This window comes from Larimichthys crocea, chromosome III, assembly GCF_000972845.2.
Source record: "Larimichthys crocea isolate SSNF chromosome III, L_crocea_2.0, whole genome shotgun sequence".
Lineage (NCBI taxonomy): Eukaryota > Metazoa > Chordata > Actinopteri > Sciaenidae > Larimichthys > Larimichthys crocea.
Genome location: NC_040013.1, coordinates 1,331,623 through 1,358,192, shown reverse-complemented (window position 1 = coordinate 1,358,192; position 26,570 = coordinate 1,331,623). Strand labels below are relative to the sequence as shown.

Here is a 26,570-nt window from a genome sequence, read left to right as displayed (position 1 = left end):
CCAGTTGGGAAGAGCCATCTGACAGTAAGGCGAACAGATGAAAATATTCTAAATATAACGTACACTTGGACTGATATTGATTTTTTTAAATGGCTGAGATACATTTAGTTGTATCCCCCATCCACAGCAGTACATTAGCTTAGTCTCACACAACCACACTTTAACACGATGAACCGACCCGCAAAGTGACAGTGAAACAAACACAGCAATATCACAACATAGACGATATCATTAAAGATAAAAGTAAATGTTTTAATTCAGTTCAACAGCACAAAGAGAAGTGACCAATAACAGATATCTGCTACGCTACACAGTGCTCTTTATTCCCATAAACCACACCACCATAAACTACAAGTGTCACATCTTTTACAAAGCTGTACATGTATTCAGTGACGTTATATATACAGCAACTCGGGCAATGTCCCCACTAACTGCCACTTTTATTTTGTTTTATGGCACTTGATATATGGTTATTGTATGGCAGAATACACTGGAGCGCAGACCTCGGCGACAGCATGAAATGTATGCCGAGGTTTCGAGTTTAAAAAGATCATTACGCCGTCTGTGGTGACTTTAGGTAATAAGAAATACATTAAGATGATGTTAGTACGTCGTCTAAATGAAACGCCTGGAGTCACATTTAATGTTTTCTCCATCGGTTACGCGTTAACACATCACAGTTCACAATCCCTTAATATTTTCATCAATACTAATAACATAAAACAGCTAAAGTGAAAAGAACATGAGCCCAGTGGTGGAAAACAAACCCTGGATGTCTCATTTTAAACGTGATTTCTGAGCAGATCCCAGATCTTTGGAAAGAAAACATATAAGCCGGATTAAACGCTGTCTCTTCATGTGTTTGTGCACACAGCACACGGGGGAATGAACTATCCAAAAGTGCTTATGTAAAGTGCCTTCAGTCACACAACAATACTTAAACTTGTCCAACCTTTGTACCATCATTCTTGTTATCTACTTCCTCTTAGATGTGATTCATGTTGAATCGAGGGCACGGCGCCAAGCTGTTTTCAGTCGACTCCCTCCGGGCTGCTGTTGTGAGGTTTGTAACTTTGTAAATGTCAACCTTGCTTTTGGACGCAACGAAGCAAGAAAAGCTTCACGGGATGACACAATGAGGGCGGAAGAGGCCCTCTGCTAGTTTCTTTGTCTTTGACTGAAAAAGCTTGGGTTTAAGAATTGATGCTGATAGATCCATTGCTCAAGATCGACCCCTTGGTGACCTCGGTGCTGACGGTGGAGAGCGGGACGCTCTCGTACCTCTCTGCCACCCCCCAGCAGCGACAACGCAACAGCGTGGACTTGAGCTGTTTCTGGAAGTTGCTGTTGAGGAAGCCGTAGATGATGGGGTTGACACAGGCGGACGCCATGGCCGTGAGGTGGCAGAAGGAGAAGATGATGTCGTGGCCGCAGGTCGGGATGGCCTCGTGGTTCCAGTCAAACACGGTGTTGAAGATGTTGAGGGGGAGCCAGGACAGGGCGAACACCACCACTATGGAGATCAACATGGCGTTGATCCTCGTTGCGCCCTTGTTTTTCTTTTGAGTGGAGTTCCGGCCGCGCTCCACCATGTCCTTCCTCCTCCGAAGACGGAGGAAGACGTGCAGGTAGCACACCATGATGAGGGCGAGAGGAAGGAAGTACTGGAAGACGAGCAGGGAGGTGGTGTAAGCTCGCCGCTCTTGGACGGATGGCCACCGCTCCATGCAAACAAAGTGGTCGTTGACCGGGAAGGGGAAAGGGACGCTCATGTTCTGGAAAGGCGAGGTGAGCACGCTGTATGACAGGAAAGGCACAGAGATTAGGCAGGCCACGATCCAAGTCACGGCCACGGCCAAGTAGGACTGACCCACCACCGGCTTCCATCCAGTCGGGTGGACGATGAGCTGGTAGCGCTCCATGGCGATGAGGACGAGGGAGAAGATGGAGACGGTGACCGATATGCACTGGATGAAAGGCGTGAGCTTACAGAGGGCTTCTCCGAGGATCCAGCGGTCCATCAGGGTGTAGATAATCGTGACCGGCAGGCATACAATGCACATGAGGATGTCAGAGCAGGACAGGTTGGCGATGAAGATGTTGGTGACGTTGCGCATCTCCTTGTGCCGCATGATGACGAACACGAGGCAAGAGTTCCCGATGAGGCCGACTGCCATCATCGTGCTGTAGGCGATGATGAGAAAAGTGGTGCCGCTCACCGAGAGCGAGCAGTCCTCCGTGAAATCCCACGGTATCTCTTTCCACAAGGCGTGGTTGTGGTTGGTGTTGTGCTGCGGATCCATGATGGTGTTTTTTGTTTTTTCCTGGATTCACGTGGACTAATTAAACTAATTTGTTGTGCCACATGTGCTTTAATTACTTCATGAATAATATTTAGAGTTTTCCCCACATCCTTAATCTCTGCCGAGCTTTACAGGAGTATCCCCTCGCTGCCTGAAAGGACAAAAAAGAAGAAATGAAGTCATGAAACGCTGATTCATTCTTTTTAAAGGAGCAGTCTGTCGGATTTAGTGGCCTCTAGTGGTGAAGTTCCAGATTGCAAACACAACAAACTTTTTATTTTTAATGGTGCCATAATTTTACCGTAATAAATAAAGAATAACCTTTTCTAATATTACAGTTAATGGATGTTAGTACTGTTGATTTCATGTTTAAGGTTGATGTTTTATTAAATTTTTAGTTTATAGCCAAAAATATGCCAAAACATGACAGTAAAAGACGCTATTAAATATTACAGTGTTTTACTGTAAACAGTCTCTAATATAAAATAATACTTTATTCTGTATAAACTCCCTGAAAATTGCATAAAAATAAAGGTTTAGAAGTATGACATACTTCATGGCACATTTTACGGTCTTTTACTGTAAAAAAGTTTGAGAAATATTGATGTAAACAAACAACTTTTTACTATTTTAGTAGTGTTTTATATTACAGATTGTTAATTGTACAGTAAAACACTGTTATATTTAAAGTAGGCAGTTTTTCACCATAAAATCTACAGACATTTTAAAATATGGAATAAAACACCAACCTTAAATGTGAAATCAACAGCACTGACGTCCTTTTACCGTAATATTAGAAAAGGTTATACTGTAATTACTACGGTAACCACAGATTACCGTAAAAACAGGTTTTGTTCTTTTTGTTATTGTTGAACAGAACTCATTTGGTGATCTGCACTTCTCTTTCTAACATTTCCTGTTTGGAGCCACGATTTTAGTGCTTTTGTTCATTTTACCTCCACTTAGAAAAGTTAACGTCACATTTGAGCTCGTAGTTAATCACGGATGTGTGTGGAGCTCTGACTACGTATCAGGCTGATGCTGAAACAAAATGAAAAACTAATATTGTGATAGTATTATATGTTTTTATATTCATGTATTTCAGCAGATGATGACGTTGTGTACACACTGCACCTTCAAAGTTTAAATTGAGCTGATATTAAATGAAATGTAGCAGCTGCGTGATGCTGAGATGTATTAATAGTCCGGTTTGAATTCAGTATATCACATTAAAAAAAACAGATTTATGAGGGGAATAATTAATGTCAGCATGCAGATATGCAGATATGATGAGGCTGCTGCTGGCAGATCTATCTCCTCGAGGACCGGCTATAAGAAATAAATGACGCGCTGATGATGGCACCATCAAGAAAAAGAAACAGCACAGATCCAGACTTTGGTGGCAGCGCTATAATGGCATGCTGATTTAAATTTCCATCACAATAACGGCCATAATGACTGCTCCTTCAGAGACAATCGTCCCCTCTCACTGTTTTCTCTCCGTCTTTTGACAGCAGGGATTGATTCTGTGTCTGTCCATAGAGGAACAGACACCTCGATCACAATAGCTTCCTCGGGTCCTTTTACAACCTCCAACAAATGAATGTAAAAAACAGGACAGAAAAACAATCTGAGCACCGTGTGCATGCATGTTTGAGCGTGTGGTGCTGATTAACCGAGAGCTCAATCCCCCACGGAAATTAGTTTTGCACCACAGAGTGAAATCTACAGGATTTAAAAGGATTCATCATTTTTAATTGAGCTCCTTAACGATGATAAACGTTGACTCATTAATTGCTGGTGGCTGTCTCTCTATTATGAGCTGAAAATTCATATTATAATGTGCCGTCTCATCTGACAAAGCTCATAATAAAAGTAAACACTTGTATACTGGAGCTAAGTACTGTAATACCACTTGGATTCCTTTGTAGCACACACACACACACACACACACACACACACACGCACAGACGCTCTGTTTGCATGATTGAAGCTGACTGAACCTGATTGAATTTGTGGATATCTGCAGCAGCCTTGATGCTGATTATTGATGGCAGACTTTGGACACTTAAAATGATGCATTGCTTTGTTGTGCTGAGGAGGTAGACGGTAAAGGAAACAAGGGTGAATTATACAGCACAGAGTGTGTGTGTGTGCAAGTGTCTTGCAGAGAATATGAATAATAAATGTGAGGAAGTGTGAAGTCCCTGCAGACAGAGCTCATGCAAACAGAAATAAATGATCATGAAACACACATGGAGCTGTCCTGGATCCACTCACTGTGTGTGTCCGTGTGCAGCTGTGCGTCAGGCGGACTTTCTCCGGACAGGTGCCGCTGGTTGATGGTGGAGAGCCACTCTCGTCTCCCCTTCTGCGTGCGCTCAATCCTGTTGAAGAGCCATCATACATGTCCTGACTCTTGAAACACTTTGAGCACAGTCTGGAGTCAGAATCTGAGAGTTCAGTCTGTTAAAGGTCTTTAAAACTCGCTGTACGCGCGTTCGAGATGGAAACATTCGAGCTTTACGCGTCAGGAACCTCCTGAACCAAATACACAGTTACATGCCTGCATATATTTGACTATATATTAATTAGCTGTTGTTTCTTACCGATATATTCCTCCTTGTTGGAGTCCGGAGCTCCGTTTCGCATCAGGTGAGACACAGCAGCGGAGTTTTTGATCGGGGTGGTGGAGGAGGAGGAGGAGGAGGAGGAGGTGGAGGAGGAGGTGTCCTGCCTGGATCACTGATAGCCGCTCACATATCTCTTAAAGCGACCTTATGCCTTCAGACTCAGGGCTGGGGATGTGATCGGGAACATGTTACATAATAAATTCTCGTGCACACAAACACACACACGCGGCGCGCGCAGGCATGCAGGCGTGCACGCCTGTACGCGCGCGCTCAGGCACGCTCCCACACAAAAGGGGGCCAACGGGGAGTCGTTTGAAATTTACGCATCCAAATGTATTAAAATGATTCAGCCTGCACATAATGAATCACCGTGATATCACTGCAGCATAATCTGCATTATAATATCTGTCAGCTCTTCTGCCCACACAGGTGCAACAACCTCAGATCTACCTGTGTCCAGGTGATCAGGTGTCTCTGTCTGTTCTCACACTGTAACTTTGGGCTCCGGTTCGGGAGAAGTACGAAGTAACTGTGATTTACAGAGTTTCCTGATGGACAGTGAAGTAAACTGTAGCTGCTGTTAGCTCATGTTAGCTCAGTTTGTTAGCCGCCAGGCCGCTGCCCGCACTGTGAGCTCAGATTAGTGTTTTAAGGTGTTGTGCCAGAACAGGAGCTGGACAATACATAAGTTCGCATCATGGATCACGTTAGCTGCTGAACTCTTTTGCTAAGCTATAGACATTGCTAATGGCAGAGGCTAAGAGGACGGCGACAGATGAAGAAGCCACGCAGTAATGTCAGCTGCTGCGAACTGTAGCTGCTGTTAGCTCAGTTTGTAAGCCGCCAGGCCAGGTGTCGTGCCAGAACAGGAGCTGGACAATACATAAGTTAGCAGAGGCTAAGAGGACGGTGGCAGAGGAAGCTAAGAAGGTAAAAAAAAAAAAAGTGACAGATGAAGAAGCCACGCAGTAATGTCAACTGCTGCTAATTGTAGCTGCCGTTAGCTGTCAGCTGCCCGCACTGTGAGCTCAGATTAGTGTTTGTACCACCAGGAGGAGGGAGGTGTCGTGCCAGAACAGGAGCTGGATGGATCACGTTAGCTGCTGGACTCATTTGCTAAGCTATAACTTATCCACTCTTGGAACAAACTGGGTCGAAACACGAGGAAACTAATTACAGAGGAAAAAACGCCGGAAAGCTGCTCACAATCTAACAGAGACAGGTATATGTTCACACCTGAGGGGGAGGAGCTAACGAGGCACAGGTGAAAACTAGAGACAATCACACAGGAAGTGATACAGAAGCCCTAAAGGGTCATACATACATTTTATTCCACCCGTGATAACGAGTGTCTGAGTGAAGACAGACAGGAAGTGAGGGAAACCAAACAATAAAACAGGAAGTCAAAAACAGGCCTGACGAATGTAAACTGCTGCGAATCGTAGCTGCTGTTAGCTCATGTTAGCAGAGTAGTGTTGGTGGAGTAGTACTGGAGCTTTAAATGTGGCGGTGTCGTGCCAGAACAGGAGCCGGGCTTCTTGCTGTTGGACTAGTCAGTAACATCAGCTGCTGTTGGTGACCTGGTTGATGCTCGGCAAAGTTGTCGCTAGTTTTTGATGATAAGTAATAAGTAACGTAATCGAAACAAATACTCGAGTACAGCAGTTCACCACAGCGATGATCACGACAAACACTGATTTTACATTTAAATGAAGTTGCAGCTGTCGCTGAATGTGGAATATTGACGGATGTGGGCTGCATAAACCGACTTCTCTGCGTGTTGCAAAGATCATTAGACCTGTCAATAAAACGTCTCGGACTGATCAATATCCTCCTAAAAATAACCCACTCGGGGTGGCACGTTCTGAGCACGTGCACGTCTCCATAATCCATACGAGCTAAAGACAGCGCTCCTTCCCCCAGACCCCTCTGAGATAACACCCAGGACTATTTTAAACCTGTGTTTTTGCACCTCCTCTTGCTTGTGCAACACATTGTTAACTGCTTCTTCACACTGTCCCCACACACTCCTGCTCCTTCTTCTTCTTCTTCTCAGTGGAGGCTGTGCAGAGACACAGTGGATAGCTGTTTGTGAGGCTCTGTGGGTGTTTACGTGACACAGATACACGAGTGTCAAGTCACTCAAGACAATTAATCTATGCGCATATTTTCCTGAGATGCTGTCAAAAGGCTGAATGTTTGTACCTCTAATGAGCAACTATTCCTCTCCGCTGCCGTCACTCACGTCTTCATCTCTCTTTTGTCTCGGTGGCAGCAGAGAGGAAAACATTTCCTTAAAACGCCGACGTGAGATTACACGGCCTTTTATTTGTGATTGACGAAGAAGTGACAGGTTGATCGGGATGCACCGCACAATGAAAGCCTGTCACGGTCGAATAAATAGAAAGAAAAAAAGGGAACAGAGAGGAACATAAACACAGATAACGTGTTCCAAACATTTCCCCAACATTATCTCGCTGTCACGTGAAATATTTGATCGACCGCGTCCATTTACACAGAACATAACTGGATTCAGACGCAGGTCCATATTTGGCTTCAGAGTACAGCACAGTGAGCGCTTCCTGTGGGAAAGTACTGAATACTTTTATGTGTCACTGCCAGTGTAAATCAATACAGTACTGTGCCCCATTAAGGAGGAATGGCCGAGTGTTTGAGGACGGGTTTTAAGAGCAGAGCCAGTTTCTGTGATTTATTTGTGTTGATGAAAAAAACTCTCACTTTAACAGACTTTTAATGTCCTCGGCTGTGCAGCGAGGCTTCGAAATAGATTTTAAGAGCAGCCAGCCAAATAAAAAGAAAGAAAGAAAGAAAGAAAGAAAGAAAGAAAGAAAGAAAGAAAGAAAGAAAGAAGCTCTGGTGGCTCTGTTCACTCGAGTTTTACAGAAAGCTTACACAGAGAAAGAAAGAGTCGAGCAGGTGACACATTTTGCAACAAGACTTTTATAACGCTGTAAAAAACACAGGTACGTCATTAAAGCTGCTTAAAAAACAACAGAACCATTGTTCTAATGCAGGTGGTGAACGCTCAGTGATGTGTCAGAGGAGGCGACACGTCCAAAACGTCCACCTGAGGCTCCAGAAGTGAGTCAGTCTCCATAAGTCCCCATGTCCAAATGTCCAACTTCACAGCAGAAATAAACATGTTTACAGCCTGGTACAAAAAACAGTTTTGGTCTCTGTAGCTAATTTCCCCGTTCATGACAACTGTACTGAGGGTGAATTTATATACCACCTCACCGTGTTCACATTATATACGTCTCCGTGACGTCCCCGCAGACTGTCTAAAACCTGGACGTAGTCTCCGTGACGTCCCCGCAGACTGTCTAAAACCTGGACGTAGTCTCCGTGACGTCCCCGCAGACTGTCTAAAACCCGGACTGTCTCCGTGACGTCCCCACCGACTGTCTAAAACTGGACGTAGTCTCCTTGACGTCCCCGCAGACTGTCTAAAACTTGCCGTACGTCTCTTGCGTCCCCGCAGACTGTCTAAAACCTGGACGTAGTCTCTCGTGACATCCCCGCAGACTGTCTAAAACCTGGACGAGTCTCGTGACGTCCCCGCAGACTGTCTAAACTGGACTTAGTTCTCTGTGACGTCCCCGCAGACTGTCTAAAACCTGGACGTTTCTCTATGACGTCCCCGCAGACTGTCTAAAACTGGACGTAGTCTCTGTGACGTCCCGCAGACGTCTAAACACTGAACGTAGTCTTGCTGACGTCCCCGCAGACTGTCTAAAACCTGGACGTCCCCGCAGACTGTCTAAAACCTGGACGTAGTCTCCGTGACGTCCCCGCAGACTGTCTAAAACCTGGACGTACTCCAACATTCATCCCTGATAATAAAATAGAAACACTGTGTTCTAGTTTTGATTGACAGGTGGGTTGTTTGGCGTCATTCAGCCCAGCTCGGGTCCGCTGATGATCCACGACTGAGCTCTTCTGCTGTCACATCGATTCTTTTCACTGTCAGCGGTTGCAGCTCATGCCACTTGAAGCCTTTTAGCTTTTATTTGAGAGAAGAATCTTTACAGTTTCATAAAGTCCACAGTCCTTTTACGAGCTATTTAGGACCTGATTGTCCTCAAACAATAATGTCAGGGTGACAGGATGTTTTATTGGCCGTACATGGAGTCTGTGTATTCCTGAAGATGTTCCATGTTTCTGTCACATAAAGAAGAAAGCCAAAGCACTGCACACACACCTCGTTACAGAATGTTCTAACAGTCGAACAGCTCCTGATTAATTAGTTCCTACATTCAACATGCACATGTATGCATAAGGATGCTTATCACGCCTGACATATGGGATTTATGCGGACTCATATATGACCAGTGCTATAAAAGCTCAGAGTCTCGTCCCTGCATGAAGGTTCAGATCAGTCACTGTAAATCTTTTTATCGTCGAGCTGTAAACATACAGTAATCCCCCAACACGCACACCTGACCTCGTTTCCACACAAACACGTGAAATTTACATACAGACGTGTCGGGCTGTGTTATAACTCACCTTACCGCTCGCTGTAATCATCATTTTCTATCCAATTACGTGAGTTATTGTTACGTAACGCCTCCTGGACTCTTTAATGTCTCATAACAGAAGAACACAAAGTGACACGTGGCAGCGGAGACGAATTTCTTCAGATTTTAATTTCATGTTTCAGGATCAAACACGTCATGACAACACATAATTAAACTAATCCTGTCATTGATTCTGCAACACTTGATCCAATCTGTGCCACTCAGAGTAAATGTTAAATATTGTATCAGAGACACTCGACCAGGAGCCATTTAATGAACTAACACCGATTAGATTCATCAGATGAAATTAATAAAAAAGTATCAATGACAGACAGACTGTCTAAAACCTGGACGTAGTCTCCGTGACGTCCCCGCAGACCGTCTAAAACCTGGACGTAGTCTCCGTGACTGTCACAGACTGTCTAAAACCTGGACGTAGTCTCCGTGACGTCCCCGCAGACCGTCTAAAACCTGGACGTAGTCTCCGTGACTGTCACAGACTGTCTAAAACCTGGACGTAGTCTCCGTGACGTCCCCGCAGACTGTCTAAAACCTGGACGTAGTCTCCGTGACTGTCACAGACTGTCTAAAACCTGGACGTAGTCTCCGTGACGTCCCCGCAGACTGTCTAAAACCTGGACGTAGTCTCCGTGACTGTCACAGACTGTCTAAAACCTGGACGTAGTCTCCGTGACGTCCCCGCAGACTGTCTAAAACCTGGACGTCTCCGCAGACCGTCTAAAACCTGGATGTCTCCGCAGACCGTCTAAAACCTGGACGTCTCCGCAGACCGTCTAAAACCTGGACGTAGTCTCCGTGACGTCCCCGCAGACCGTCTAAAACCTGGACGTAGTCTCCGTGACGTCCCCGCAGACCGTCTAAAACCTGGACGTAGTCTCCGTGACGTCCCCGCAGACTGTCTAAAACCTGGACGTAGTCTCTGTGACGTCCCCGCAGACTGTCTAAAACCTGGACGTAGTCTTCGTGACGTCCCCTCAGACTGTTTAAAACCTGGACGTAGTCCAACATTCATCCCTGATAATAAAATAGAAACACTGTGTTCTAGTTTTGGAGCTTTGACATGAGACAAAGCTAAAAAACTCATTTCACTTCTGGCAGACGCCACTTCAAGAATTACATTAAACGAACAAACTGATTGGACGGAGGCTAAAGAGCGGCGAGCAGCGGGGAGGAGGCTGAAATTGGAGTTTATTAAAACAAAATTGCATTAGCGGACCGAAAGGCAGAATCAATCCAGCGTGCATTAGACCTGCTGACCCTCGTCTTTTAATTCATATAAATGTTCTGCATGTCCCCGTAAAAGCCACATAAGTATTCTGCTCGGCTCCCGTCACTCTCCTTCTTTTCTACCTCGCGTATGATTCAGAGTTTGCACACTGTCACAGCTGGTAAGACCGTGTGGATGTCACACCCTGAAAGAGCTCGCGGCCCGATAGCGAGAGGAGAAAACTGCAGGAAGGCGAGTTCACATCGATCCACGCGAGCCTGGTTCAGTTCGACCAGCTGACACTCGCTTAGCTTCACCCCAATTCAAATCTGATCCACTTGGCCTCTGTGCCGTGTTGGAGATGATGGCAGTTACCACGGTTACTGTACATGTCTGTGTTATGAAATCTGACAAAGATGCATACTGATCACGCTTTGAATTAATCATTCGATGTCAGTGTAAAAAAAACAGAAGACATGAAGCTATTTCCATCGTCTCTGAGATTCCATCAGCCGTGTGGGCAAAGCGTGTACGTGACGCAGGCCGGAGCTCTGCTGCTGTCAGAGCTCCACGATCTGCTGCTGTCAGAGCTCCACGATCTGCTGCTGTCAGAGCTCCACGATCTGCAGCTGTCAGAGCTCCACGATCAGAGCTCCACGATCTGCTGCTGTCAGAGCTCCACGATCTGCAGCTGTCGGGGAGAAAGTTCCCAGCTTCCTTCCCCCAGTGTGGAGCACGAGAGGGGGCGAGGAAGTGACGAGCCTCCCTACAAGGTTAAAGGTCCGTGCGTCTGATTTACGGGGATTTATCTTCAGGATACAACGTTCAAAACTCTAATTTCAGGAGCGTTTAATCAGCTGCAGTAAGAATCGTTTCGTACACACTGGACCTTTAAGTTTTTAATTAGCGAGGAGAAAGTTAGTAACCAACATGGATACAGGTTAGCTCTCTGTGCTAAGCTACAGTTCATGTTGACCCCACAGACATGAGGGCGGGGCAAATGTTCTCGTCTAATTCTTGGCAACGAAGAAAATAATTAAAACAAGAAGAAAGAGAAAAATAAGTAGAGGAAGGAGACGACAAGGAAGGAGGAGACGAAGGAGACGAGGAAGGAGGAGGAGAAGAAGAAGGAGAAGACAAAGAGGAGACGGGGAAGGAGACGACGAGGAAGGAGAAGACGAGGAAGGAGACGAGGAAGGAGAAGACGAGGAAGGAGACGGGGAAGGAGGAGACGAGGAAGGAGGAGACGAGGAAGGAGAAGACGAGGAAGGAGAAGACGAGGAAGGAGACGAGGAAGGAGACGGGGAAGGAGACGGGGAAGGAGACGGGGAAGGAGGAGACGAGGAAGGAGAAGACGAGGAAGGAGAAGACGAGGAAGGAGACGACAAAGGAGGAGACGAGGAAGGAGACGACAAAGGAGGAGACGACAAAGGAGGAGACGACAAAGGAGGAGACGACGAAGGAGGAGACGAAGAAGGAGGAGATGAGGAAGAAGAAGACGAGGAAGGAGACGACGAGGAAGGAGGAGACGAAGGAGATGAGGAAGGAGGAGACGACGAAGGAGACGAAGAAGGAGACGACGAAGAAGGAGACGGCGAGGAAGGAGACGACGAGGAAGGAGACGACGAAGAAGGAGACAAAGAAGGAGACGACGAGGAAGGAGACGGGGAAGGAGGAGAAAGAAGATGAAGAAGGAGACGAGGAAGGAGGAGACGAGGAAGGAGGAGAAGGCAAGGAAGGAGAAGATGAGGAAGGAGAAGATGAGGAAGGAGGAGAAGGCAAGGAAGGAGAAAGATGATGATGAAGGAGACGAAGGAGGAGACGAGGAAGGAGAAGACGAGGAAGGAGAAGACAACCAAGAAGGAGAACTTGGTCTCGGTCTTGTTGCACTTCAGAATCATTTTGTGTTCGTCTGTTTCTCTCTGTGATGATGAAGATGAAGAAGATGATGATGATGATGATGATGATGATGATGATGATGATGATGATGATGATGAAGATGATGTTCAGCTCCTCAGCAGCATTATCACAGTGAACATCGAGCCTTTAATCACCTCTAATGGATTTCCTTACAACATGAGCAGCAGCTGATCTGGACATACTGTTTGTTTGTCCCCAATGATCTGACCAGTGAGAGACAAACAGACACAGCCCACTGCAGCCGAGTTGGGAATTTCCATCATGGTCAAACAATAAATTTCAATATTTTCCCATGGAACTGTAATTATCCCGACTGCTGGCTGAACAGACTCAGATTACATTTCTTCCCGCTGCGGTGTGCCGCTGGACTTTCCACACCGAGGCCGATCAGTCCAAAGACTGCTTCTGATTGGAGGGGATGAAACCTCATCATCAGCTGCTGCTGCTGCTGCTGCTGCTGGGAGTTGTTGTCGAGGTCCGGATGGGGAATTGATTGTTGCTCGGCAGGGCTGCAACTCCTCCGTCACTTCAGTCCATTTAACTTCTGAATCACAGAGCAGGGAGGCTGTGTGATACGGTCCAGCATGCATTCAATACACTAACACACACCTGACTGTACACTCAAAGAAAACCTTCATACCTGCCCTGCACTGTAAAAAATGTATGACCTTTATTATTATTATTATTATTATTATTATCATTTTAAGGGAATGTATACAGAATAAAGTGGTATTTTATATTAGAGACTGTAATTTTAAGTAAAACACAATATTTAAATATATTTGTACGGTCTTTTACTGTCATCACCTTTTTAATAATATTAGAAAATGTTACTGTAATTATTACGGTAAAATTTTTACAGTGGTAACGTTGTGCCCACCTTGCAAGTCTCCGTTGTCATGCCGAAGATGGTATGTCAATGGAACCATCTTAGATTTTGGGCGGGCGGCTCTGTGTCCCACAACTGAATCAGCTGTATGTCCTAGGCTGCAGTGTTCGTCCTTTTCTCTGACGGTAAACACACACACACACACACACACACACACACACACACACACACACACACACACACACACAACACACACACACACACACACACCACACACACACACACACGTAAGCTGAAGGTCGCAGACACTTCACGTCTCTTTATTCCAGGTCTGTTTGTTGCTCACGTTGAAGACGTTTAATTCTACAAATGCAGCTCTGCTTTGTTTGCATTCTTTTGTCAGCTGTTCCTTTTAGCCACTACTGGAATGTTCTACTCGTGCAATAATGGTTAAAAACCTGGACCTCATCGCTGTGACCTCCAGGAAGGTCCAAGAACGACAGAAACCACCCTGACATCACGACGAGAGTCTGAGGAACTCAGTGTACCTGCGATCATCACGTGTGATGTCCTGACGGAGGCTCCACGGCGTTTGTTAGAGAATCAACATTTCACGATAAATTATTGACTTCTGTATCAACGTGTGGTGCAAAAGTTTCACACAGACTCTTTATTCTTCTGTAGATCGACTTTTTCATTTTCTCTTACTCCTGCTGAGTCGACACCAAGCTCGCTGCTGGTTAGCTTAGCACAAAGACTGGAAACAAAGGGAAACAGCTAGCCTAGCTCTTGCCAAAGGTAACAGCACCTAAACTAACAAATTCTGTTTTTACGTCACTTCCACCTGCCACAATAACAACAACGCTAAACACGAAGCTAGTAGCCGCTGCAGTTCCTCTAACGTCCACTTGAGGCTGGCTCCAGAAGTGAGTCAGTCTCCATAAGTCCCCATGTCCAAATGTCCAACTTCACAGCAGAAATAAACATGTTTACAGCCTGGTACAAAAAACAGTTTTGGTCTCTGTAGCTAATTTCCCCGTTCATGACAACTGTACTGAGGGTGAATTTATATACAACTCACCTGTTCACATTATATTAAGGCTTAAAGTTATGCAGGGTTAAGAGCGTGGACGCTTTGACTGACAGGTGGGTGTTGTCACAGGTGGCTTGTTTGAGCAGCCAGGCTTCATTCAGCTCCACCTTTGTGGTTAAAACATGATGAACTCATGGACTGTAGTCCACAAACTCTGATTTAAACTCCGCAAAGTTAAGAGGAAACTACAAACATGGTGATAATTCTCACTCAGTCCATGAACCGTGTTTCTTTCTCTAATGCTGTCACAAGTCACAACATCATCACCAGCTGAGGTCAAACCAGGTAGTAACCCACATAGCAAACAAATCCAGTAGGAGCAGGCAAAAGGAAAGGTCCAAAACACGAACAGAATCAGGATGATAGTTCGCTGGATCGCTAGAGAAACACACTAGACAACCTGGCAAAGAACTGAGAGAACTGGACCGGTATATATACTGAGGGGCTGATTAGCTGATGAGGAGCAGGTGAGTGTGGAGGTGGATGAAGTCAGCAGGTAATGCAGAGGCAGAGTCTGAACTGACATGAGAGTTAGTGTGGCCAAACAGGAGACAGGCAAACCAACAAGAAGCTGACGTGACGAATGCTCACAGTACACACTGCTCCCAGAAGTCATTGAAGCAGAAGAGCACCGGGTGAGTCTCTGTGTCAGATGTGATCTGTGCAGCTGATGGGGGCTGTTTGTCATCCAGGAGTACCAGAGGCACCGTGGCATTTGTTCTTGGCCCGGGTTATTTAAAGCCTCGGGGGATTTATGGGACTGTGTTGCAGTGATGGTGTCAAGGATCACTTGAGCTCGGCTCTTGAAGGGGTCTGTGATGCAGACGCTCATTTCCTCGATGAGGAGCTGCCTGCACACGATGCATATGGATCTGAGTTAACGGGAAAATGAAGCCACGTGATCAATATGCTTCCTGTGTTTGATTCTGGATGATGAATTAAACCTCAGACATGTTCAGATCCATAAAAACTGTTTGCAGGTTAGATGACGTCCGAAAATCTTTAAAATACGAGCACGAGCTGACGACATAGAAATAAGATAAAGAAACAGAATATATCGATGTACTGTGCCGTTAATTAGTGGCTCATGCAGCCAAAGACGTCCAGGTCTTAGACAGTCTGCGTGGACATCACGGAGACTACATCCAGGTTTTAGACAGTCACGGAGACTACGTCCAGGTTTTAGACAGTCTGCGGGGACGTCACGGAGACTACGTCCAGGTTTTAGACAGTCTGCGGGGACGTCATGGAGACTACGTCCAGGTATTAGACAGTCTGCGAGGACGTCACGGAGACTACGTCCAGGTTTTAGACAGTCACAGAGACTACGTCCAGGTTTTGGACAGTCTGCGGAGACGTCACGTAGACTACGTCCAGGTTTTAGACAGTCTGCGGAGACGTCACGGAGACTACGTCCAGGTTTTAGACAGTCTGTGACAGTCACGGAGACTACGTCCAGGTTTTAGACAGTCTGTGACAGTCACGGAGACTATGTCCAGGTTTTAGACAGTCTGCGGGGACGTCACGGAGACTACGTCCAGGTTTTAGACAGTCACGGAGACTACGTCCAGGCTACGTCCAGGTTTTGAGGACGTCACAGAGACTACGTCCAGGTTTTAGACAGTCACGGAGCTACGTCGGTTTTTAGCAGTCTACGAGGACGTCACAGAGGGACTACGTCCAGGTTTAGACCCGTCTGCGGGAGTCACGGCAGACTACGATCCAGGTTTGACAGTCTGTGGGACGTCACGGAGATACGTCAGGTTTTAGAAGTCACGGAGACTACGTCCAGGTTTTAGACAGTCTGCGGGGACGTCACGAGACTACGTCCAGGTTTTAGACGTCGCGGAGACGTCACGGAGATCCGTCCAGGGTTTAGACAGTCTGCGGGACGTCACGGAGACTACGTCCCAGGTTTTAGACAAGTCACAGACGACTACGTCCAGGTTTTTCAGACAGTTGCGGGGACGTCACGGGACTACGTCCAGGTTTTAGACAGTCTGCGGGACGTACAGAGACTAGTCAGTTTTAGGACGTCTGCGGGGGACGCGCGGGACTACGTCCAGGTTTTAGACAGTCTGCGGGGACGTCACGAGGAGACTACGTCCAGGTTTTAGACAGTCTGCAGGGGACGTCACAGCGAGACTACGTCCAGGTTTTAGACAGTCACGGAGACTCCTGTCCAGGTTTTAGACAGTGCGAGGACGTCACAGAGACTACGTCCAGTTTTAGAAGTCTGCGTGGACGTACGGAGACTACGTCCAGGTTCTAGACAGTCTGTGGGGACGTCACGGAGACTACGTCCAGGTTTTAGACAGTCACAGGAGACTACGTCCAGGTTTTAGACAGTCTGCTGAGGACGTCACGGGGACTACTAGGTTTTAGCCAGTCTCGGGGACGTCACGGAGACTACGTCCAGGTTTTCGACGTCTGTGAGGCGTCACGGAGACTACGTCCAGGTTTTAGACAGTCCACGAGATACGTCCAGGTTTTAGACAGTCTGCGGGGACGTCACGGAGACTACGTCAGGTTTTAGACAGTCTGCGAGGACACGAGACTACGTCCAGTTTTTAGACAGTCACAGAGACTACGTCCCGGTTTTTAGACCGTCTGCGGGGACGTCACGGAGACTACGGTCCAGGTTTTAGACAGTCTGCGGGGACGTCACGGAGACTAAGTCCCAGGTTTTAGACAGTCACGGAGACTACGTCCAGGTTTTAGCAGTCTGCGAGGACGTCCACAGAGATACGTCCAGTTTTAGACAGTCACGGAGACTACGTCCAGGTTTTAGACAGTCTGCCAGGACGTCACGGCAGACTACGTCCAGGTTTTGGACATCTGCGGACATCACAGAGCTACGTCCAGGTTTTAGACCAGTCTGCGGAGACGTCACGGAGACTCTCCAGGTTTAGCGTCACGGAGACAGTCCAGGTTTTAGACGTCGCGGGGACGTCACGGAGACTACGTCCAGGTTTTAGACAGTCTGCGGAGACGTCACGGAGACTACGTCCAGGTTTTGGACAGTCTGCGGGGTTGAGTCATCTCTTGTGCTGTAAACATTGTGTCCTGCGTGACCTCCCCCTGATATAAATCATGTTTTGTCCCGTCTGGGACTGCTGAGTCATACTTTCTGTCATAGTTTAGAGTTCTGATAGTTAATCGATTATTCTCCGTTAACAGTTTCAGGTCTTCCATGTGCCGTACATCAGCGAGCTGCAGCCACACGACAGAAACAGCCGATGTGTCAGAGGGAAAAAAAGTTATTGCTATTTGAAAAGGGCATTTCTGCACCCAAGACAAAAAGCCAGGGGAGCTTTCCTCCGTCAGTCCACACCCCCACCACCACCATCCACCACCATCCACCCTCCGCAACGTATATTAGACTGGAAAATAAATCAAGTGATGGATTATTCCAGCCGTGTTTCTGCGAGTGGAAAAATCTCCACTCGTCATGTCAAGGAAATGATATATGCAAATTGAAACCTCGACAGAAGATGAATGAGATTGTAAAAGCGAAGCAATATGAAAGCCTCATTTTTTATATACATATATATATATATTTATATAAAGGAGCATCATGACGGGCCGCCTCAGGAAATCTATCTGGCAGCTCGTGCTCTTATCAAACTGTGGAAAATCAACGTGGAAACGTTTGATCAGACGGAGACCAAATATTGACGATTAATGCGACAAGCAGCCGGCAGGACTGATAAAAATATATTTTAGATTCTCCTTATTTATGTTACATGAATGTATTATTTAAAAACAATGACATGCTGCATATCTCCTGTTTGAACAAACTTCTGATAAAGACAGACGAAGAAATAGCAGAAGGAGAAACCGTCCAAAGCTTCAGGGACCTTACGAGGGCTGGAAACGTGACGTGTATGTTTAATGCATATCATGTCACATTGAATCATTTCAACCAACGAGGAGAAATTTCATTTAGTTTTCAAAGTCAAAATAAAAATGACAATAAAATACAATTAAATAAATTAACAGCTCTAATTGTTCTGGAGTTTCCTCTCCTGAGGTTCCACGAGGTCCCGTGTGGGCCTTGAGGTCCCGTGTGGGCCTCGAGGTCCTCAGCAGTATCAGTTGTTTGTCTTTGGTTGGGAACAGTAGGTGCCAGTCTATCTCAACACTGTGGTGTCCAGGGTCACAGAGACCTGTTGCTGCCTTCATAGACATAATAGATAGCTTGTTGTTGACGGTCCAATCTGCGTAAACAGACATCTGTGTCTCCAGACTAGAACATGCTGACAATAACACCTCCATGGGTAAAGACATTCTCTGTGACTCATTCTGGGCGTGTAGTATTTGTGGTGTTATCTTGGGGTTTAAAGTCGATCCACCAGGATGAGTTGGGCAGAATGTGAGACCGACTCAGGCACTTCTGATGAACTTTGAGAGTGTCTCTAATTCAATAAATAATACAGCATAAGACATCGGAGGCTGCTGAACACTTTCTGAACTCCTGACCTTTGACCTTTGACTCTTTTAATAATAACAGAGCTCATTAAATCTTGTCTTGTCTTAATTAGTATTGAAACATGCAATAAAGCAAAATAATGTCCTACAGCAAAGTGGAGGAGGAAAGTTATCTAAAAATGCAAACAGCCTGTTTCCATGGATCAAACAGGCTGTTTGCATAAAAGTGGAAACTTTACTTCAGCTCCACCTGTGGACGGCTCCATCACAGCTCGCTCCACTCAGGTGAAGAGTCTGACTCTCTCTGTAAATGTCACGTCTCTGCAGTTTTTCATCTGTTCCGGCATTACAGATAAATCCATGTAACTCCGTCACTGATGCAGCTTCACATGACCTCTGACCTCTGACCTCCTGCAGAACTACACCCCGACCCGCTCGCTCCTCTCGTCCTCAGCACGAGGACGGCGAGTCTGTTTTGTAAATATCTGACTTTAATATTTTCATAATCTTATCTGTGTGTATGTGTGAAGTGACCTCAGGTGTCCTGGAATAAAAACCTCTTTAACGAGGCAGCAGCGCCCTCTTGTGTCCAGCAGACAGACTCACAGTGTCTGAACACGTTTGACTAAATATTAATTTAATAAATCGAAAACAAATCAGACACTGGAGTTTAAATAAAACCAATTTTAAAAAACTGATTTTTACAAACTATAAACACCTTTATTATTGTATCAGTCTGACGCTCTGATTGGCTCGCTCTCCTGAAGTGGGCGGGACGATGCAGGCTGCACGGACCAATCGCGTCGTCGCTCCTCCTCCAGCTGATAGCAGCAAAACAAAAAAAAAAGTAAACAGACTTGTTTTGATCGGAGCGTCAAAGATCAGCTGAGAAATCAGAAGAAATCAGCTGGAATCAGCTGAGATCAGCTGAAATCAGCTGAGATCAGCGCGCTCACGGTCAGACAGGTGGAGGTTAACGGGCACGAGCAGGTTCACGCGCTGTCGGTTTAGTTTTTTATCGTTTGAAACGTGTTTGTTGTTCGCAGGTCGCGTGCTAAGCAGAGCTAAGGCGGCGCCTCGTGCCTGTGTATTCATATTTCATATTTCATATTTAAAATTCATCTGAAGCTTCAGAGACGTTGCGATGCCAGCGACATGAAGCCGGAGCACCAGGCCGAGGATGGACTGCTGAGTCCGGCCGACTCGGCTCGCTCGGGCCGGCACACCTACAGGAGTCCAGCCCACTTCAGGAGCCTGCTGGACGGCCTGCTGGCCCTCCGACAGGGGGGCGTGCTGTTCGACGTGGTGCTGCGGGTGGAGGGTCGAGCCATCCCGGCGCACCGCATCCTGCTGGCGGCCTCATGTGATTATTTCAGGTAATTAATCACTGTTCCACACACACACACACACACACACACACACACACACACACAGGTGTGTCAGAGTTCAGCCTCTCCTCTTTTGCACCATCACCGCCTCCACCCCCGCAGCTCGTCGTCATTGTCTTGTGATCGGCCCATTTTAGGTGTGTGTGTGTGTGTGTGTGTGTGTGTGTGTGTGTGTGTGTGTGTATGTGTGTGTGTTTCACTGTGTGTGTGTGTGTCTGTGTGTGTGTGTGTGTGTGTGTCACATTTCATACATTTTTTCTGACGTCACACTGTTTAACCAGAGCTGTACTCTCTGCAGCCATGTAATCCCATTACAACGCTAAAAGTAGGTAATGCATTAACATCGACACAGCTCACTCTCTCCTTTTCTCTTCTTAGCTTCCTCCGTCAGCGTCCTCTTCACTCTCTTCTCCTCTGCCATTACGTCCATAGAAGCTGCTGAGCCCACTTTGCCCAGCTCCTGTTCTGGCACGACACTGGTGCATCTGCGGCTACTTGATCAGTCACTCTTTCCTCTTCTTGGTTTCCTCTTGTTTAGTTTAGCCTCTGCCATTACATTGCTGAGCCTGGTTGCATTGCCAGCTCTTCCAGCTCCGGTTCTGGCATGACACTGGTGTATTAAAGGCTCCTGCTCTGAGCTCCCAGCTAACTGTACTTACTAGCATTAGCTAGCAGCAGCTACGGTTTACATTACCATGCAGCGGCTGCTTGATCAGTCACTCTTTTCTCTTCTTAGCTTCCTCCGTCAGCGTCCTCTTCACTCTCTTCTCCTCTGCCATTATGTCCATAGAAGCTGCTGAGCCTTTGCTAACGGACAGTGTGCAACACGAGCTAACGTTAGCTTCAGAATAGAGTCCGATAACATCAAACTACAGAGTCCAAAGTCAAAGCTAACATCACTGCTAAGCACCTGAAACATGTTGTCATATTGTGGTTTTAGCTGGCTAACGTGCCCAGCTCCTGTTCTGGCACAACACCAGTTCTTGTAGACCTCCTCTTCTTCTTCCCGGTGGTCCAAAACGCCAGTGGTGCAAACACTGACACTCCCCCGGGGCTCTGAGCTCACAGTCCGGCTAACAGACTGAGCTAACAGCAGCTACAGTTTACTTCACTGTCCGTCAGGAAACTCTGTAAATCAGAGAATGTGTCCCTGCTCTCCAGGGGAATGTTTGCTGGAGGTCTTCGGGAGACGCAGCAGAAGGAGATCACGATTCACGGAGTGTCGTACATGGCCATGAAGAAGATCCTGGACTACATCTACACGGCCGAGATCGAGCTGGACCTGGAGTGCGTGCAGGAAGTCCTGATAGCCGCCACGCTCGTACAGGTGAGCCGAGGTTTGCTGCGTCGTGTCGTCACTTTGTCGTCTTTCAGCTGACTTGTTTCTGTTTTCCCAGCTCGAGATCGTCATCAACTTCTGCTGCGACTTCCTCTTCTCCTGGCTGGACGAGAGCAACATCTTAGAGCTGCATCGCCTCGCCGACGTGTACGGGCTGCAGCAGCTCAACGCCAGGATCCACTGCTACGTCCTCAGGAACATCCAGACCATGTCTCGGACCGACGTGTACCGACAGCTGCCGCCGGACGAAGTGTTCAGGGTGCTGAGCAGCGACGAGCTTCAGGTGAACAGCGAGAACGAGGTGTACGAGGCGGCTCTTCACTACCACTACAGCCCCGAGCAGGTGGAGACTGACCAGGTGTACTTGCAGGTCAGTGCCCAGGTGCGTCCGCATTCTGTACTCCGGCTCCGTCACATCTGTTTCTGATTCCACATGCCTGAATCTTTTCTTCTTTTTGACCTGAAGGAGAACCTGAAGATGCTCGACGCCGTTCGCTTCTGCCTGATTGAGAAACACGTGTTGCAGCGGCTGTTCGGCCGACTGGACCAGTGTCCGCTGAAGGACTCGGTGTCGGCCGCCCTGCGCTACCACGAGCAGGAGCTCTGGCAGCCCGTCCTGCAGAGTCCTCTCACCCAGCCGCGCTCCACCTTCCACTGTATATTAGGCTTTGGGGGGATGTTCTCCAGGTCCGTCATGGAGGGAGAGCATTTGTTTCACGTGTTCCACCCGAGCTGGGGGGAGTGGAGGACCCTGACGGCGGCTCACACCCCCCGGATGTCCAACCAGGGCATCGCCGTGCTCAATAACTTTGTGTATCTCATCGGAGGGGACAAGAACACCAACGGGTTTCGTGCAGAGACGCGATGCTGGAGGTGAGTTCAGTTTAGCTCGCTGTCCTCGGCGTCCAGGTGCTCGAGGAGACATCACACATGACAAAAATCTGTAACGCTGACCGCAGGGTTTTAAAGACAACCTGCTGAGGTCGTAGATCCGCCTGCAGCACATGCTGACCAGCCGGAGTCTGCATCACAGGAAGTGACCTCGTTTAACCTCGATGTTTATGTGCTGGGGACCGTCGGGACTTAGTCAGTGACAGAATAAATAATGAATAGAGCGTCACACACAGGTTTCAGTTAGTCCAGCTGCTTCCACCTCAGAGTCTCAGTCAAAGCGTCCACGCTCTTAATCCTGCATAACTTTAATTAATAAGCCTTAATATATTGTGAACAGGTGAGTTCACGGAGACTACGTCCAGGTTTTAGACAGTCTGCTGGGACGTCACGGAGACTACGTCCAGGTTTTAGACAGTCTGCTGGGACGTCACGGAGACTACGTCCAGGTTTTAGACAGTCTGCGGGGACGTCACGGAGACTACGTCCAGGTTTTAGACAGTCTGCGGGGACGTCACGGAGACTACGTCCAGGTTTTAGACAGTCTGCGGGGACGTCGCGGAGACTACGTCCAGGTTTTAGACAGTCTGCGGGGACGTCGCGGAGACTACGTCCAGGTTTTAGACAGTCTGCGGGGACGTCGCGGAGACTACGTCCAGGTTTTAGACAGTCTGCGGGGACGTCACAGAGACTACGTCCAGGTTTTAGACGGTCTGCAGGGACGTCACGGAGACGTATATATAATGTGAACAGGTGAGTTGTATATAAATTCACCCTCAGTACAGTTGTCATGAACGGGGAAATTAGCTACAGAGACCAAAACTGTTTTTTGTACCAGGCTGTAAACATGTTTATTTCTGCTGTGAAGTTGGACATTTGGACATGGGGACTTATGGAGACTGACTCACTTCTGGAGCCAGACTCAGGTGGACGTTAGAGGAACTGCAGGTTGTGGCTTCATTTCACATCGAGTTCTTTTAGTTTTATTTCTTTTAATCTGAGTTACAAATTATTCTTTGGTTCCAGCTTCTCGAGGGTTCAGGGGACAAAAGTAAATGATTCTTTTTAAACTTGGAGACACGTTGAAGTCCTGAACACAGAATAACTCGTCTGTGATGAAACATTCAGGAAATAAAGGATCATCTCTGTGACTGAACTCTTTAGTTTCCTCCTCTCTGCAGGTACGACCCTCGTCATAACCGCTGGTGTGCCATCCAGCCTCTGCAGCAGCAGCACGCCGACCACTGCGTGTGCGTGCTGGGCGGCCACATTTACGCCATCGCGGGGCGGGACTACAGCAACGAGCTGGACGCAGTGGAGCGCTACGACCCGCACAGCAACACCTGGGAGTTCGTGTCGCCCCTGAGGAGAGAGGTGAGGTGTAATACAGCCGCCGTCCACACGATGGTGCTGCACGCTCACACTCGTCTGACCTTCCCTCCAGGTGTACGCCCACGCCGGAGCAGTGCTTGATGGGAAGATGTACATCACATGTGGCCGCAGACGATCCGTGTACCTCAAAGAGACTTACTGTTTTGACCCGGCGGCCAATAGCTGGACGGTGTGCGCTGAGGGGCCGGTGGGGCGGGCGTGGCATGGCATGGCTGCCGTTAACGGACGCATTTATGTGATCGGTGGAAGCAACGACCAGGACGGGTATCGGCGAGACGTCCTGAAGGTACCAGCTGCAGCTGACACACTTTGAATGAGGGTTCAGACTTCCTGACACCTCTCTCCCCCTGCAGGTGGCGTGTTTCCACCCTGAGGCCAACTCTTGGTCTCTAGTGACGCCGCTCCCCGCCGGACACGGAGAACCCGGCATCGCCGTCCTGGACAGTCGCATCTACGTCCTGGGCGGACGCTCTCACGACAAAAGCGACCGGATGAAGTACGTCCACGTGTACGACGCCGACGCGGACGAATGGGAGAACGAGTCAGAGTTCAAGGTGCGTGTCTCCGGGCTGGCGGCCTGCGTCGCCCTCATGCCCACCGCCGCCATCGCCGAGGCGAGGAGCTGGGAGCAGCGCGGCAAGGCGTCGCAGACAGACGTGGACAACTCGGAGGAGTCGAGCGAGGACTGACGCACTTTTTTAGGTACGGTGAGGATGCACGCCGACCACGCCGAGTGCCTCTGAACCGAAGTGTCATTCAGGACTCCGAGTTCTCAGACATCATGTTCGATCATCACGTCTCGTCACTGGAGCTGAACGTGGAGTCCTCTGTCACACCTGGTATCAACGTGCGTCACTTCAGTTTGCAGAGATCAAACCAAAAGAATCCGACGTGTAACAAGAAGGCCCAAATGATTTAAGAGACTTTCTGAGCTGGTCTCGTTGCCACCGCGGGTTCACGACTTCTTCAGCTCGTTATTCTGAAAATCCAGAAGTTCATTAACAAACTCTTGAACTCATAAACAGACTGTGACTGCAGGACGAGGACCGAGTGTGATCCGATAACGAGCTCAGCTCAGCTCAGCGCTCCGCGATCACGTCTGCATCAATAAAATGTTTTATTTCATAAACTGCTGCAGATTTCACAGAGGAGCCACAGATACAAAGGCTAGCTGTTCCCCTTGTTTCCAGTCTTTATGCTAAGCTAAGCTGCTTCAGATTTAACGTCAGTTCTCATCTAACTCACATCGTGAAAGAAAAACATGTTTCTGCTGTGAAGTTGGACATTTGGACATGGGGACTTATGGACACTGACTCACTTCTGGAGCCAGCCTCAAGTGGACGTTAGAGGAACTGCAGCTTCACGCACATGAAATCACGTCTGAGTGGCGATCTCGTGTTGATACCAGGTGTGAACGGACTCCCGGCGTTCAGCATCTTTTAATTGATCTAAACTTCATTTCTGTGAATTAAAAAAATCATTTTTCATCCGAGTTCTCGTCCAAACTACTGAGTAACGATAAAGTTGTTGAGTTCAAACATTGTGCCTTGTTTCCGCGGTAACATCCTGACGTCACAGTTAGTTTGGTGCCGGTGCTGCTGTATGTTGCCATGTTTTTATTTGTTTAAATTATTATTATTATTATTATTATTATTATAGGTTGGCTCCAGAAATATCACATTCAGTTGAGGATGTTGTCACTTTGCACAGTGTCACTGACTTCTAAAGTCAGTCTGATGAGCAGCTGGCACCTTGCGTGGCAGTGTTTGCCATGAATGTGATGTGTTAAAGTGCTAAAAGACTATATTAACACAGCTCATTTACCATTTACTATCAAGAAGCCAGATGGGTTCAGACTTGTTTAAAGTATTTTAAGGTCAAAGAATATCTTATCTGATATTTTTAGTTTGATAATTTGCTCCTCTGTGTTAACTTGGACTTTGAGACCACACTGTTCTCCATGAACAGTACCAGTGTCTAACAAGTGCTCGCCTGTCTGTGGACTCGGGACTCATAAAGATGGTTGACAGAAAGAGCATCTCAAAATCTACAGCGTCAACACATCACCATCACATCTGTCCCCGTCACATTTCCGTGGCGTACAGGGGAAGCACTGTGCACATCTCAGTCACAGTTTCAAACTCACAGTCTGTGCTGTTGATGGATGTCACATCCCCATTGTAAAACCACACCACAGCTTATTAGAACAGGAAACTCTCCTGTTCTGTCATTCTCACCAGGTTCTGTGACAGGTGGCGTAACGCCAGAGCATTTCGCAACACAGATGTTGCACAGCTACTGGAAGAAGATCCGCAGGCCCTGATCCCAGAAGGAATGCACATTATCGGCAATTCAGTTTATCCTCTGTTGCGGCAAGTGACGGTGCCCTGCAGGGATAAATGGCACCTAACTGTTAGGCAGGAGCACTTAGACAGAAACACTTACTGCAGCTTGTGTGGCCACTGAGGATGCTTTTCCAAGTTCAATCCAAGTTCAAGAGTCTGCACATTGAAAAACTGACAAATATGAGTGCAGCCGACACAGCATGTTGATCAGCTTGATAAAGATGAGCAGGGTCTTCATCA

At 47.4% G+C, this 26,570-nt stretch overlaps 2 protein-coding genes and 1 pseudogene across 5 annotated transcripts; 2 read left to right on the top strand and 1 right to left on the bottom strand.

Moving 5' to 3' along the window:
* Positions 1-240: 240 nt before the first annotated feature.
* Positions 241-5,220, bottom strand: npy8br (neuropeptide Y receptor Y8b). Its single transcript, XM_010755993.3, has 3 exons — positions 4,913-5,220; positions 4,584-4,690; positions 241-2,454 (listed from the first exon to the last, which is right to left on the bottom strand). Exon 3 carries the CDS (start codon positions 2,301-2,303, stop codon positions 1,194-1,196), a length of 1,110 nt encoding a protein of 369 aa, XP_010754295.1. The 5' UTR covers positions 2,304-2,454; positions 4,584-4,690; positions 4,913-5,220; the 3' UTR covers positions 241-1,193.
* A 9,803-nt stretch (positions 5,221-15,023) lies between these two features.
* On the top strand, positions 15,024-25,636 carry klhl22 (kelch-like family member 22). 4 transcript variants are annotated; one of them, XM_027278085.1, is made up of 8 exons: positions 15,024-15,179; positions 20,104-20,351; positions 21,525-21,690; positions 21,761-22,084; positions 22,169-22,575; positions 23,775-23,967; positions 24,038-24,271; positions 24,339-25,636. In XM_027278085.1, exons 2-8 carry the CDS (start codon positions 20,131-20,133, stop codon positions 24,672-24,674), a joined length of 1,881 nt encoding a protein of 626 aa, XP_027133886.1. In that variant the 5' UTR covers positions 15,024-15,179; positions 20,104-20,130; the 3' UTR covers positions 24,675-25,636. The 4 variants fall into 4 exon arrangements, with proteins under 4 accessions (XP_027133886.1, XP_027133885.1, XP_010741462.2 ...); XM_027278084.1 differs by having other exon boundaries at positions 20,022-20,351; XM_010743160.3 differs by lacking the exon at positions 15,024-15,179 and having other exon boundaries at positions 19,810-20,351; positions 21,761-22,072.
* The window catches only part of LOC113745700 (kelch-like protein 22), a 9,457-nt pseudogene continuing 7,653 nt past the window's right edge, over positions 24,767-26,570 (top strand).

Coding starts and splice junctions, on each gene's coding strand:
- npy8br (XM_010755993.3), bottom strand. CDS start 2,303: ATGGATCCGCAGCACAACACCAACCACAACCACGCCTTGTGGAAAGAG.
- klhl22 (XM_027278085.1), top strand. CDS start 20,131: ATGAAGCCGGAGCACCAGGCCGAGGATGGACTGCTGAGTCCGGCCGAC. Junction 22,576..23,774: donor GCAGAGACGCGATGCTGGAG/GTGAGTTCAGTT, acceptor TCCTCTCTGCAG/GTACGACCCTCGTCATAACC. Junction 23,968..24,037: donor TGTCGCCCCTGAGGAGAGAG/GTGAGGTGTAAT, acceptor CCTTCCCTCCAG/GTGTACGCCCACGCCGGAGC.